Source organism: Strix uralensis, chromosome 1 (assembly GCF_047716275.1).
Source record: "Strix uralensis isolate ZFMK-TIS-50842 chromosome 1, bStrUra1, whole genome shotgun sequence".
NCBI classification, from domain to species: domain Eukaryota; kingdom Metazoa; phylum Chordata; class Aves; order Strigiformes; family Strigidae; genus Strix; species Strix uralensis.
In genome coordinates, this window is record NC_133972.1 from 173447020 (window position 1) to 173461087 (window position 14068).

The window sequence follows — 14068 nt, forward strand, 5'->3', positions numbered from 1 at the left end:
GGGGGTGGGAACTGGATGATCTTTAAGGTCCTTTCCAACCCAAACCATTCAGTGATTCTGTGTTGCTCTATGTTGTGAGCCTGGACCTGAGTCTGTGTTGTCTGACACGGGGTACTGGGACTGTGGTGCAGATGTGCTGCTGCCAGTGTGCTGTACATGATCTTAATGACAAATCTTAGGGTAGATAACTTGGTTTCATCAAACCAGGTTATTCCCTAAGTGAAAAACAGAATTGTAGGATAAGAGAGAGAATGTAGAGCCTCAATCAGCACCAGGTGACAACTCATCTTACCACTGCTGTATTATGGATGTCTCCAGTCTACGTGCAAATTAAGCTTCTTTAATTTCTGCTGCTATCCTCTGGGCACCTCCAGCAGCTCTAATTGGCAAAAGTCCTGGTGGTAACTGTTGTGTGGCTAAAGCTGGTGTTGAAGATGGCGCAGCTTGGTCCGTGCTTCAGCAGGTGGGCTGTGGAACACCTCCTGAGATCCAGCCAAGCTCCTCAAGTATCTAGGAGCTTTCGCTGCAATACTCCCTGGGGCTATAACTGAACTCCCAGCTACAGACCCCTTCCTCATTTCTCTGAAGAGATCCATGCCTGGCTTTTACCAGCATGCTCCTGATCTGTGCCTCTTCCTCTGGACAGGGATGCAACAGCCCCTTAAGCAATCGGATCTGCATCTCCATTTCTCTCTTGCTTAATAAGATTGTGTTTTCCCTTCTCACAGGTGTCACAGTAACAGTTCACAGCCATCCTTTGATCAGTTCATACTTAACTTTTGCTTTTGCTCAGTTGCTTTCAGTGACTGAGCTCCTGTTCTTCTAGCAGAAACGAAAGAGCAGAAATTAGTCCCTTTGTGCTTGGCTTTGCCCTTTGGACTTGCTGGCATCTGCCTTTCCCTACAGGTGATTAGTTTTGTCTGTCATTAGTCTGGGAAATCTGGGAGGTGGTGGCATTATTTTGACACCGCGATCACAAATAATGCTCTGGGTGTGCCTCGTCACCCAAGACATATCCAGGCTTCATCTGCTTGTGTTTACTGGAGATGTGAAGAGCAAAGTACACTCGGTGATCATCTCTAAACAAACATTCCCTAAGGACTTGCTTATAGAAGGAAACCTAACCACGTAATTGCCCTATTTAACGCCCCAGATGGGTGCTCTTGCACTGGGAGACGTGTTGGGGAGTTAACACCACCATTACATCATTGTATATGTCCCCTGCAAAGATAGGGTTTGAGTTGACAGAAGCCTTGACATCCCTCAGAGGGGATCTGTTTGTCTTGGCCTCCTCTGGAAGGAGTCTTCTGGCTTCTTCCCTGTTCTTCCTTATGTGGAGGCATTGACTGAGCACTTTCTGCGGTGCTGTCATCTTTCCATGCCAAGGGTTGAACACGGTGTTATTTGGCAGATGTCTTCTGAGCATAGAATGGCCTTGCTACAATAATACTGGCTCTAATCCTGCTTTGTCATAAGCAATAAACTTTAGAGCTGGACACAAGCCATATACGTTAATGACCCACACCTCATTCATTTTCATGGCTTTCTTAACATATGCTGTCCTCTGCGTACATACAAGCTGTGCTGTTTCCTGGCTGCTACACAATTTATGGCCTCTTACTGGAAGAGTTATGTGCTTGCTTCTCGTTTGTAAAAGCTTTAAACTAGGAAGGCTAAGAAATGCCACACTTGACCTGGCCTTCCTAAACACCCTACTTTACTCTTCTCTTGATGCCCCTACGTGCACCACAAAGCCCAAGAGGCCTGTTGAAATAACACACCTTTCTTCTGACCTTAAAGGGTTGACCTCAAGAGCTTGTACAAAGAATTAAGCAAGGAAAAATCCCTTTCATAACCTAACAGTGGGTTTTGATGGGGTTTTTTCCTTATGCCCCCCTTACGTAAGGCATGCTTAAATCCATCATGACTTTAGAAACTCTGTGCTGTAGTTCTTAGCTTTTGGTTACAACTTGGGGAGTACAGGTGAAGCGTTGGATTCCTTTGAATGCAAGCTATTGGAGGATGGGCATGCTCGCCTATTGACTCTCTATCTCCCCTATCTACCTTTTTATTTAAATACGGCCTTTTTTGCTTGTGATGGTGTTTCCTTTCATATGTAACTTAACCTGTCCATCTTATTCTGAAGCTGAATTTCCTTCTTGCTCCAATATTTGTGAAATAATGTCCTTCCTGCAGTGCTTCAGGAGCAGCTGTAGACTAGGCTTGGTTGTTCCTCACAGTGGCCTTGGCATAATGCTTCTATTGGTCTATGCCAGCCAGGGCTGATTATTTGGGACCGACAGCAGATCCTCTGAAGGTGAGATGTGCTGCAATCCCACGGGTTACTGCAGTTACCCAACTTCGTAAAGGTTGAGGAGGAAAGCAGGGTGTGGGGAGATCATATGAAGTCCCTAAGGGCAGCAAGTCTTGAGATCCTGACTTGACATCCTCAGAAGGCTTTGGTATTACGTCAGATGCTCCAATACCTGACTTTCCGGTACCTTTTTGCTGTTGGCTTAGAAGCCTGGATGGGAATTGATAACTATCTTGTTAAATCTGATTGAGAAGACACCCAGTGTTCAGATGGGGTGGGGGGGGGAACCCTCACAGCTCTACAAGTGGCTTAGTGTCTCTTGGAGGGAGAAGTCTAGGCAAACCCAAATGCCACGATGTCCTGGATGTTGTTGAACCGTGTTTGGTCCCCAGCTGCATCAGGGCTTGTAAGTATTCCTGGAGGGCAGCTCCTTTGTGCCCTTGTGGAAGGATAAAGTGATTAATGATGATCACTGCTGCTCTGTTTGCATGCTTGAGAAGGTTCTCGTTCATCAGCTTTGATGCTGTGGTGACTCGAATTTTGCTTCTTGGTGTTGTCTCAAGCTGGGCATGGGAGAAGTGGGGAGCTGCCAAGTCAATTAGCTAAACCCCTTAATTGCTTTTGTAGTGAAGAGGTTTTAATGCCATATTTGACTATCTTGTGGAGCCATCCTAGTGTCTTCTCATGCCACACTGTATTTAATTTCTTTTCTTACTTAGTTTCTTCTTGCCCCCAGACAAGGAGGCGTTCATGGACCTTCTCTGTGGTTTTAGATAGTCCTCCTACTTGTGCTTCTTCCATCATCTCTCATCTGCAGTTCCTCTGGCCTCTTGCCCATGTATTCAGGTAGTCTTTTGGAATTCTTCCCCCTAAAAAAAAAAAAATCTTAAAATCCTCTGACAGCTTTCAAGCAAATCTTTACAAGAAGTGGAGAGATCTGAAAGCTGATGAAGGCTCCTGTAGGAAGAGCTGGCAGCAGAGAAGAGGTGCTTTCCACTTCCAACAGTTGCTACCAGGGCTGTTGAGTTTGGATGGATTTTCATGGTTCTGGAGGCAGAGAGGGGGCCTGGATCCTGCTCACTTGCATGTATTTGGATATATTTGCATATGCATTTGGCTTGTGTGTCTCTGGAGCTGACAAGTACACACAGCTCTCTGTAAACCTGAAGGGCTGTTGAAATTTTAATAAGCACCACCTTATCTTTACAGCTCCTTTTCCCTCCCTTGAGCTTTAACTTCCATATATAGGTTAATATCTTGCACTGTATGAAGAAACATCATTGAAGGCACAATGTTTGTAATCAGTTTTAATTAATGAAAGAAATACTTGTGCAATATATTGGACTACATCTGCATGAGCAACTACTTTCTAGACAAGAGTTTGGTGCTGCCTCCTTTGCTTTGAGAGCCTCTGGGTGTTCAGATTTGAGTAGTGCCTGCACAGTTGGGTTTTCTTCCCTGCCCCCCCCACCCCCCCCAAAGGCTGTGTTCTGCAATGACCCAGTTCCTTTTTGCTGGAGAAAACCTGGCATGGTCCCTTCTTGGGCTCCATGATTTGTGATTCGTCATCCTTTTTTTTTTTTTTTTCCAATTTCTGTATTTTTTTTCCTGGGGAGCCACCATGTGCAGGATGGGTGTGGTTCCCCCAGGGCAAATCTAGAAGTGGCACTTCTGGATCAGCCTTTCCTGTATTTGCTCCTGAATGTCTCAGTCCCAAGATTTGTGCAGCTGTTGGGGTGTTTGCCTTAAGGTCCCACTTAATTGCTTTCCCAGAATAATCAGGGTCTCATGCTTCCAGCTTGTTCCTTCGGTAATTTCAACAAATTCATAGATTACTGTAAAGCACTAAGCCTGTAGATTTATGGACCAGATGGAGTGACTCTGATTCCTCAGTCTCCCATATACTAATTAGGAGCTCAAATCTTCCACTTAAATGGAAATTCCAATGTTAATGTCTGACCCTTTTCAAAGGGGGCAGCACTTAGTGGACTTCAAATATGAGAAATTAATTTTCAGAAAGCTGAAGTCCATGAAAATGCAAAGTTTTCCTCTCCCTACTTACTAATCAAAGCTGGTCTTATACTTTGAGCAAGGATTTTTTTTTTTCCTTTCCTACTTCCCCAGAAAAATCAAATAATTTGTTAGGAGTATGTTTTCCCAGAGTCACGCTGGGACCTACAGTGTTTTCTGGAGAGGTAACAAAGTGTTGCCCTGGCTTGTTAGATTTTGAGACTGTTGTGACTTGTCCTGGAGGATGAGGTGAGACCTGGTGAAGCCCACTGAGATCTCTACATGGAAGAAAGTAGCTGAGAAGGTGTTTTGGACAGGACAAGAGCAGGCACTGTTGGTGCTCTGTGAAGTCTTGGGTGGCAAAACCCCTTCTAGATATGGAGGGAAAGCAGTGGGGAGCAGGGTAAGACTGATGTGCATAACAAATGGAGGTTTTCTAAGGGAAGCAAGAGGGTGAAATAGTGGCTTTGAGGAATTTCTTTTAGTGCTACAGTGGTTCGTAGTATGTTTTTGGAGGACTCTGCCTGTGCTTTGCACTGGTATATGAGAAGCAGGCTCAGGTGTCTCCATCCTCTTAAACTGCCCAGCCTTGTACCCTCCCACATGTTGGGGTTTTTTTATTTATCCAGGGGTCTTTTGGAGGCTCATCTCATCCATTTGAATCTCTTCTCTCACAATGGAAATCATCTCTGCTTGGGCAGAGCTTTTGTGGCCCTGGATTCAGAGACCCTACTCATGGCAACCTCTCCGCCAGAGCATCCCATAATAACCTCTTGCCCCTGCCAGACAGAGGGATATTGCTGTCTGTTATTTCCTGAAGTCGGAGATTAAACATGTTTCCCTGTCTGCAGAAAGTCCAAGCTGAAACCAGGAAAGGAGACAGGGATGGAATTAATTTACTGCTTTGCAACTCGTTTCTCCACCCCTGTGAACTCTTGACTTGCTGCCTGCACTCGATCCCCTATAGCTGACAGGAGCTGGGAGCACTTATAGACGTAGTCACATCTGTTCCTGAGCTCAGGGGTTATATTGAAGTCATCTGCAGCCCCCCAGGTCTTTTCTTGTGTCTGGATGGTGAGACCCTGCAAAGGAGATGCTTAGTTCCTGTTGACAGTTGCGTTTGGGAAGCCTTTTCTGAATAGCTTGGAAAATAAATTGCTGTAAGCAACTTGTGGTATTAGATAATAAAGCTTACTTCCAGTGAATGCTGGGCTCTGGAAGTGTCATTCTGATTCCCAAAATAGTGGTTTTTTGGGTGAGACTCTGCATCTCTCTCTCAGCAGGGCTGTGACCCCTTCGCCCAGACCCAGCGCAGCAAACTGCAGCATCGCCGGGCGCGGATTAACCAGCAGATCAACAAGGAGATGAGGATGCGAGCAGGGGCAGAAAACCTCTTCAGGTGAGTCCTGGTTCCCAGAGCATCCATGTGGCCCAGGGATTTGGGGGGGGTGGGGGGGGTGGGGTGGGGGGGCGGAAATATGGTCTTGATGGAGGCAGCTGATGCTGGCACTCCCATGGCTGTGGTTGGGGTTTGCTCAGTCTTCCCTTGATTTTGCAGGATTCATCCTGGAAATAGCTGCCCTCTATTCAGTGTAATGCTGATGCTATGCATTTTAATGCAAAATTATAATTTTAATGTCCTGGAAGACTGGTACAAAGCAGGGTGTGAGCAGGTGGAATAATGGGAATAAATGTTTAACTGGGGTTGAGCTTGGACTGCAGAGTTCCTGTTTGATAACCCCAGCAAGTGGGTCAAATCCAGCTTTAGTACCAAAAAATCCTCATCCCAGTGCTTCCACCAGAGCAGAATCTGAAAATTCAGGAATGTCTTTGCAGATGGGCACGGTCCGGTGGCTCTTCACGCTGTTGGAAGATGCATTTATGGAGTGGTGCAAAAATTGGCACCACTGCAAAGCAAAAATTAGCTTTCACCTTGCAGCTGGTCCAGCACCAGTAGAGCCAGCATGTTACTGCCTTCCCCTGTGGAGTGTTCATGATGCAATCACATGATTTTTTTGCAGCTATTTTATCTTTTTTTTTTAACTCAAAGATGACCTTTTTTGTACCTCCTGTATGTATCTCATGTTCCTGTAGGATATTGAAGCACATGTGCAGGGTGGGCAGGTGTGTCAATATAAGAAAATATCATAAGACTGCCCTAAAATAGCTTTTTTTGGCATATTTTGCCAGTTTGTTAATTCCCCACCCCCCAATAAAATAAAATTGACTTTTCACTTGTGAACTTGAATGATTTAACATCAGTGTCATGTGCCTGTTGCAACTGGAAGAAGGGAATAATAGTTGCTCCACCAAACTATAGGAAGAAATGGTATTTTACTGGTGGATGAGGACAGTGGGACTTCCCAGGGTAGGTGAGGTTATAGCCCTCATACCCTGCTGCTTCATCTAATTAAAAAAGGGCCATGAAATCCCAACGTGTGCTGCTCCACAGGACTCCCCTTTATTATTAAAAAAAAAAAAAATTAAGGGGAAATGTGCTGGTTCAGCAGAAACGTGCCTGGCTGCAGTTTTGGTGCAAACAGTGGGAATCAGAGCCAGTGCAGGGGAGTGAGCAAAAATGTGATGCAAAACACATCTTAATTACTTGGCCAGGGAAATGCATTGATGGGGCTTTTTTTTTTTTTTTTTGCTGGATCAGCATTTTGAATGTCCTTTGGTAGCAGCCACTTTTCCTCCCTCCCACAAGTCCACTTGTCAGATGAGTAATAATGTGGGTTTCTGGGTGCTACAGTGCTTAGAGCTTATGAAACATGGGAAATCGGGGGGGGAGGAGAAATAAAATCAAAGTTGTGCCTGAAATTAAAGGCTGAGGGGGGGATTATGTTGTAAAAATTGAGTTGCGCTGAGAAACTTCCTTTGCATCTCTCTATGCCAGAGCTAAATGCAAACAGAAAAAAGTTGTGGGTAGCCCAGTGTGGAGCAGAGTTTGCAGCTGAACTTGCTGGTTTCTTTGCCTCTGTGGAAAAAAAAAAAGCCTTTCAATACTTTAAAAAAATAATCTCCTGAACTGTTCTGTTCAGCGTATCAGTCTCCTTTCCTGGAGAGGTTGCCATGAGTGGTGTGTTGGAAAAAATGCACGTGGTGTTTGCTCAGCGGTGTTAAGAGGGTTTGTTTGCTGGATAAATAAATGGGCAGAGGCAGGGGAAACCGTTTCCTTTCCTGTTCAAATACTGGCACTGGGTGAAGCAATCAGGGAGATAAAGGTGTCGCCAATAAACCAGTTTCTTAAAAAGAAATTAAAAAAAAAAAATTCCAAAATCTGTTTGGGGTTAGCGAAGCAAACAGCTGATAACTTCACCAAGGAGGTTGATGGAGACATGTAGGCTCTGCGTGCTCATACAGAGGTCAGTGCTTGCCCCAGACAAGGAGCACAAAGTGTCTCAGTGAAGGTTTGTTCACAGAAATGACCGAGTGCTCCCCTAAATTACCACTCTGAGAGGTACTGTGCTCTTCACTGCTGCATGTGGCACTTGCAGAGTGCAGATTGAAGTGCCCCAAAGCGACATTGGGCTTTAAAACCTGGTGACAAGTCCTGGAAAAACTTGCACGTTCGTGAAAAATCCTGCAGAGCAAAATCAGGCTTTGGAGGGTGATATGTCATTTCTGCTGCAGAGCAGGGGTGGAAACACTGCTCAGAAATATATCATGTCTATATGCAAATGTTACCTTGGTGTTGCTGGTTTACAAATCAGCTATTGGTAATGAAAGAAATTGAAAAAAAAAAAAAAATATTGTTGCCAGCTGGGATCAAGAAGGGGAAACTCCCCTTAATTCCTATTGGAAGAAAAGTGTCCTAGAGGTGTTGTGATGTGTGGAGGACTAAAATAGCGACTAAATACTGGTTTATATGGAAAGAGGGTCATTACTGTGCTGATACTGTATGCGGAACTGCAGAAATGCTGAAGGATGTTTAAACAGAGGCATCCGCAGAGATCTTTGGATCTGCTGTGAATTTGCTTTGTTTTTTTAGAATAAAAAAATGCATTGGTCTTGGGAAATCCCAGCAGAGGGGAGTCAGGGGAGGAGATACTAAAGGACTAGCATCTTAAAAGAAAAACAGTGTAGCTCCTTCTACTGCCCTGAGCCAGGTCAGAGCAAGGCCCCCAAAGGACGCTATCCACAAAAAAAACAAGTCAAAGGCAACGTGCTCTGCAAAAGGTGGGGGAAAGTGGTGCTTGGGCTGAGCAGAGCTCGTGCACGTGTTGTTTTTCCTGGAGCCTGGCGTGATTTAGCACAAGCAGCCAGAACCCCTTTCATCCGATGACTGCACACTGTCAGCTCTGGGTTATCTCTCCCTGCTTTCCTTCGGAGCAGATAAGAAGGTTAATATCAGCCTGGGAGCTTGTCTTTCTGGGAGCAGGCAGCTGAAATCAATCCTTGGTGTTTACATCTCCTGACGTGCAAAAGTGAGGAAGGGAGGGTAGGGTCCAGCTGTACTAATGGGCAAGCACAGCAAGCCTCTTCTCTTGCAGAAGGGTTGTTCACACCCAAAAATAAGTTTTTGCTCCTCAAACCCAACCATTAAGCACTTTTATTTGGTGTGGGTGAGCACCTTGAGGGCTCACAGCCAGATCTGGATCAGCACTGGGGGTGGGAGCATGGGTGGGCAAGGGAAAGGTTGCTCTGGGGCACAAATAGCAGGTTCATCTGAGCAGGGTGCAACACTGTAATGAGCTTTGCCTGGCCTCAACCTCCACAACACACTGGATGCTCTGGCTTCCCTGGTCCCAAAAGGCTGAGAGAGTTGGGGGTGTTCAGCCTGGAGAAGAGAAGGCTCCGGGGAGACCTTATTGTGGCCTTTCAATACTTAGAGGGGACTTATAAGAAAGATGGAGACAGACTTTTTACCAGGGCCTGCAGTGACAGGACAAGGGGTAATGGTTTTAAACTAAAAGAGGGCAGTTTCAGACTAGATCTAAGGAAGACATTTTTTATGATGAGGGTGATGAAACACTGGACCAGGTTGCCCAGAGAGGTGGTCGATGCCTCATCCCTGGAAACATTCAAGGTCAGGTTGGACGGGGCTCTGAGCAACCTGATCTGGTTGAAAATGTCCCTGCCCATGGCAGGGGGGCTGGACTGGATGATTTTCAAAGGTCCCTTCCAACCTAAACCCTTCGATGATCATGTGCACTGCAAGAGGCATGGTTTTGCGGGAAGGTTTGGATGGATGCGCGTGGTATTGCATCGCTGGATAACTTAATCTGTATTTATTAATGCAACCAAGCATTGATAAATAGTCATTAACAAAATGGGAGAGGTTTGATCCACTCGGTATTGTCTTGCAGGGCCACCAGTAACCATAAGGTCAAAGAGACGGTCGCCCTGGAGCTGAGCTACGTGAACTCCAACCTGCAGCTGCTGAAGGAGGAGCTGGAGGAGCTGAACAGCAGCGTGGACGTGTACCAGAATGACAGGTACGCCAGGCAGCTGCCTGTGGTGTGGGAAGAGCAGCTTGCTCTGTTGGGATTTTATTTTTATCATTATGATAATTTCATTTTCACTTTTTCTGGGAGCAAGGCAACCTCTTGCCGTGTACCCAATCCTCTGCCTCCCTGCTCTGCGCAGGGTTTGACCCTCTGGCAGGGACCACGAGGTGGTGGCTGGGGAATAGGGGAGGACTTGGGCATGGGCCAAATTTGCTGGAAACGGTTCTTCATCCTGGAAACACCAGTGTTTTATTCGTAGAGCTACAAGGAGAGCAAGCTCAACAGCTTTTCCTAGCAGATACTTAAATACTTACTTTGGGGATGGATGGTGCATCCTTTGGACACTGATGTCCCAAAGCAGGGACATCTTCACTTGCATCGTCCCCCTTTCCTGACCATCCCACCAGAGCATCGATTTTTTCCACCAGGTGAAACAGGGTATTTAGCAGAAGAAATTAAAAGCATGGCTGCTCAGGTGCCCACCCTCCTGTTCTGGCTGTTCCCAGAGCAGATTACTCCCTGATTTCTTTTCCCATCGAGGGTATTAGGTTATTTTTCTCTCTTTCCGAGGTTAGACCTTTTGTTAATTGAAACACTGTCACTTTGAAACGCTTACCAAGCCACCTTGGGCTTGACTCATCAGAGCAGTAATCCTAGCACGCTCGCCAGCAGCAAACCAACGTGCCAGGGCGGCTCAGCAGCGCCGTTTTGCTGGGTGAGAAAAGCAGAAATCCCTGAGGCAGAACAGACCAGGGACGCTGCGGCAACGTAGGAGCCGCTCCTTCCCTTCCCAAGATGAATGGGTGGATGGCATTTGGTGACACCAACTGCATGTTGCGGTTGACATGCCTGAGGGGCGGGATGCCATCCAGAGGGACCTGGACAAGCTCGAGAAGTGGACCCATGTGAACCCCATGAGGTTCAACAAGGCCAAGTGCAAGGTCCTGCGTATGGGTCGGGGCAATCCCCGGTATCAACACAGGCTGGGGGATGAGTGGATGGAGAGCAGCCCCAAGGAGGACTTGGGGGTACTGGTGGGTAGAAAATAGGACATGACCTGGCAATGTGTGCTTGCAACCCAGAAAGCCAACTGTATCCTAGGCTGTGTCCCAAGCAGCATGGCTAGCAGGTCGAGAGAGGGGTTTCTCCCCCTCTACTCCGCTCTGGTGAGACTCCCCCGCAGCCCTGCGTCCAGCTCTGGGGTCCCCAGCACAGGACAGACATGGAGCTGTTGGAGCGGGGCCAAAGGAGGGACACGGAAATGGTCCAAGGACTGGAGCAGCTCTGCTGGGGGGAAAGGCTGAGATAGTTGGGGGGGGTTCAGCTGGAGAAGAGAAGGCTCTGGGGAGACCTTAGAGCAGCTTTCCATTACTTAAAGGGGGCTGATAAGAAAGATGGGGAGGGACTTTTTTGTAGAACCTGTAGCGATAGGACAAGTGGTAATGGTTTTAAACTAAAAGAGGGCAGTTTCAGACTAGATCTAAGGAAGACATTTTTATGATGAGGATGGCAAAACACTGGGCGAGGTTGCCCAGAGAGGTGGTCGATGCCCCATCCCTGGAAACATTCAAGGTCAGGTTGGACGGGGCTCTGAGCAACCTGATCTGGTTGAAGATGTCCCTGCCCATGGCACGGGGTTTGGACTGGATGACCTTCAAAAGTCCCTTCCAGCCCAAACCATTCCATGATTCTATGTCCATCCATGTGCTTTTCCTGGCTCGTGGTCCTCCTTGGGAGAGGATTGCTGTACTACTGGGGACAGAGAAAGATGTAAAGGCCAGGAGAGTATCAGTGACTCCATCCTGCAGGTTGATGCAATGACATTAAATGTAGGACCACGATGATCTGGATTGTGTTAGGGTCGTGGGGTCTCCTATGGGGAGAAAGCCAGGGGAGCCCATATATCCACCACCCTTGGGTGTTTGCTGCTCTCAGAGGGTCTGTTGCAGTCTCTGAACGTAACCCTGGGTGTTGGTCTTTCTTCTGTGCTAGAAGTAGGGATGAATGGAACATCTCCTGAGTTGCATGCGTCCTCCCCAAGTTCTCCCCTGTCAGAGATTCTCAGCTTTTCCAACCCACCACTTGTTTGCCCTGGTTTAAAAAGAAAACAGCAGCAGCAGTAACCCCAAAACCCTGCCCAGGCCAAACAAAAGCCCCTTTGTTTTCTCTAGGCATTGGATTCAAGCGGAAATCTTGTTAGGGAACAAACAATAATGGCTTTTCTGCACTAATTATAGCTCTTGAAGCTGTTTATTCAGTATGAACAGATTAAAATGTGGGTGCAACCTCCCTGTCCCGTTCCCCAGGTTTTTGCAACTCTACCTCTTTTCCTCCCTGGACTAATGAGTGATGTGTTAACAAGTCATCAGCGGTTTCTGGAGGTAACAAGAGGGGGCTGTTGTGCAAACCTGGGTTGGCGAGGGCTTGATCCTGCCTGACCCACCTCCCATCTCACACTCTGCCAGACTTTCTTGTCTCATTAAACCAGTCTCCTGGGAGGCCAAGTGTCCGAGGATGCGGTAACATGGCTCGGTGCCGGGGTTGGGGACATTCCTGAGGGATAGATGGGTATTGGGAAAAGCATTTGCAGAGCTGATGTGAGCTGCAGGTACCACGGTGGGTTCCTGTTCCCCATCTTTGTGTGCAGGAGTCAGATGATGTGTCTAGCTTTGGGGCTCTTCGCAGGGCTGTAATTTCTGCATGTTCCAGGCTCTGCTGCTTATACAGACCTTTTCTTCTTGGCAGCAGAAAATCAAAATAGCTGCAAAATCCCCCAAAAGATGGTCCTTCCTGACTGTCATCCTGCAGCGCTTCTTCCTCAGTGCTGCACAACTGCCCTGTTTTAATGTCAAAACACAAACCTCTCCCCAACTGGGTGTTCCCAGAGTCATCATCGTCTTCAGCATTTTACGATATTGACCGGGCTCTGTGATAAGAGCTATTATTAGACCACTGCTTTTAATAGAGGTAGAAAATTTCAATATCAGGTGCAGCGCTGCAGTCTGAGTAAGTCCTTATCAGCGCTGAAGCCCAGATTAGCACGTAGGAGTGGGTGAATCCGTGACCTGTGCTCGCATCACACCCGGTTCCCAAGAGCTGGTAATTAAAGCAGCTTTGTCGCTGGAGCTGATTTCGGTTTTACTGTCCTTGTTATGGACAGAAAAGCAGAAGCTGGAGGAATAAGGGTGATGGTTTCAGGTTATTTTCTGTGCACATCTCTCACACTGCCGTTTGCAACGTCACATTGGGAAGAGAATCCTTCTACTGTGCGGAGTCGGGTCCTCTTCTAGTTTTACCCAGCAGAAGCCCAGGGCAAAGAGCTGCTTCATTTTAGTCCCTGACACACAGGGTCTCTCCAAGGCTTTTAAACCAAACACCAAACAGGTCTCTGTCTTCTTCCAGCGAGTCCATCAGCGTCCCCATGATCCCTTTGGGCCTGAAGGAGACGAAGGAGCTGGATTTGCTGGTACCGCTGAAGGTGAATGTTGGGGTTTTGCACACTTGATGCGATGCAAGATGATGGAGGGGAGTGATTGTGCACTTTGGGGGATGTTTCAGCACATGGATACGGTTGGGTGCTGTAGAGGAGATGCTGCAGCAGCTGAAAAACATTTTCTATTTTGGAACAGCTGCAAAAAAATAAATTTATGGGGAGGAGCTGGACTTAAAGCATGGGAAAGTGTGAGATGAGGGTCTGGAGATGCTGGAGAGCAAGAGCCAGGCAGGGGAGGAGATGCTATTCCCTGGTGCAGGTTTCCTTGCAGGGACAGCTGGCAAGTTGCTTATACAGAATCGCCCAAAGTCACCCTTTAAATCATGAAAATTGTTTTGAATGGTGACTCAGGGTTTTCTTTTCTCTTCTTTCCCCATCCAGGATCTCATCAGTGAACACTATGGAGAGGAAGGCATCTTGTTTGAAAAAGAAATTAAAGAGTTCATGGAGCTACGGCAGGTCAGTGTCCCTTGAATTGCAAAGTCTTGCTTTGGCTTATCCAGAAACGCTCGCTGGAGGTGCCACATTTTGCTCCGGGGTCCTCTCAGCCTCTCTCCAAACTGCAAACAACTTCTTGTGTCTCAGGGTGCAGGATTCCCGTGCTGGAGCACCTCAGCTTCAGTTCATAGCTTACGAAATATTACAGACCATTTAGTAATTGTTTTCTTTCCCTGTCCTTTAATGCCCTGCTAACCTAGAACTGAACAGCAATAAAAACTATAATGTAATCCACTACTGGTTTATGAATATTAGTTCACCCCCGGCAAGACTAAATGACTGCTCCCTCTCCAGCTAGCGCTT

At 47.0% G+C, this 14068-nt stretch overlaps 1 protein-coding gene across 2 annotated transcripts in view; it reads left to right on the forward strand.

Moving 5' to 3' along the window:
• The window catches only part of RHPN1 (rhophilin Rho GTPase binding protein 1), a 32662-nt gene that overhangs the window by 4642 nt on the left and 13952 nt on the right, over positions 1 to 14068 (forward strand). The window contains exons 2-5 of one of the 2 annotated variants that reach the window (XM_074889042.1): positions 5605 to 5723; positions 9634 to 9762; positions 13177 to 13252; positions 13649 to 13726. In XM_074889042.1, coding sequence (XP_074745143.1) covers positions 5605 to 5723; positions 9634 to 9762; positions 13177 to 13252; positions 13649 to 13726 — 402 coding nt within the window. The remainder of the gene's footprint in view (positions 1 to 5604; positions 5724 to 9633; positions 9763 to 13176; positions 13253 to 13648; positions 13727 to 14068) is intronic. The other variant, XM_074889049.1, reaches the window with a different exon arrangement.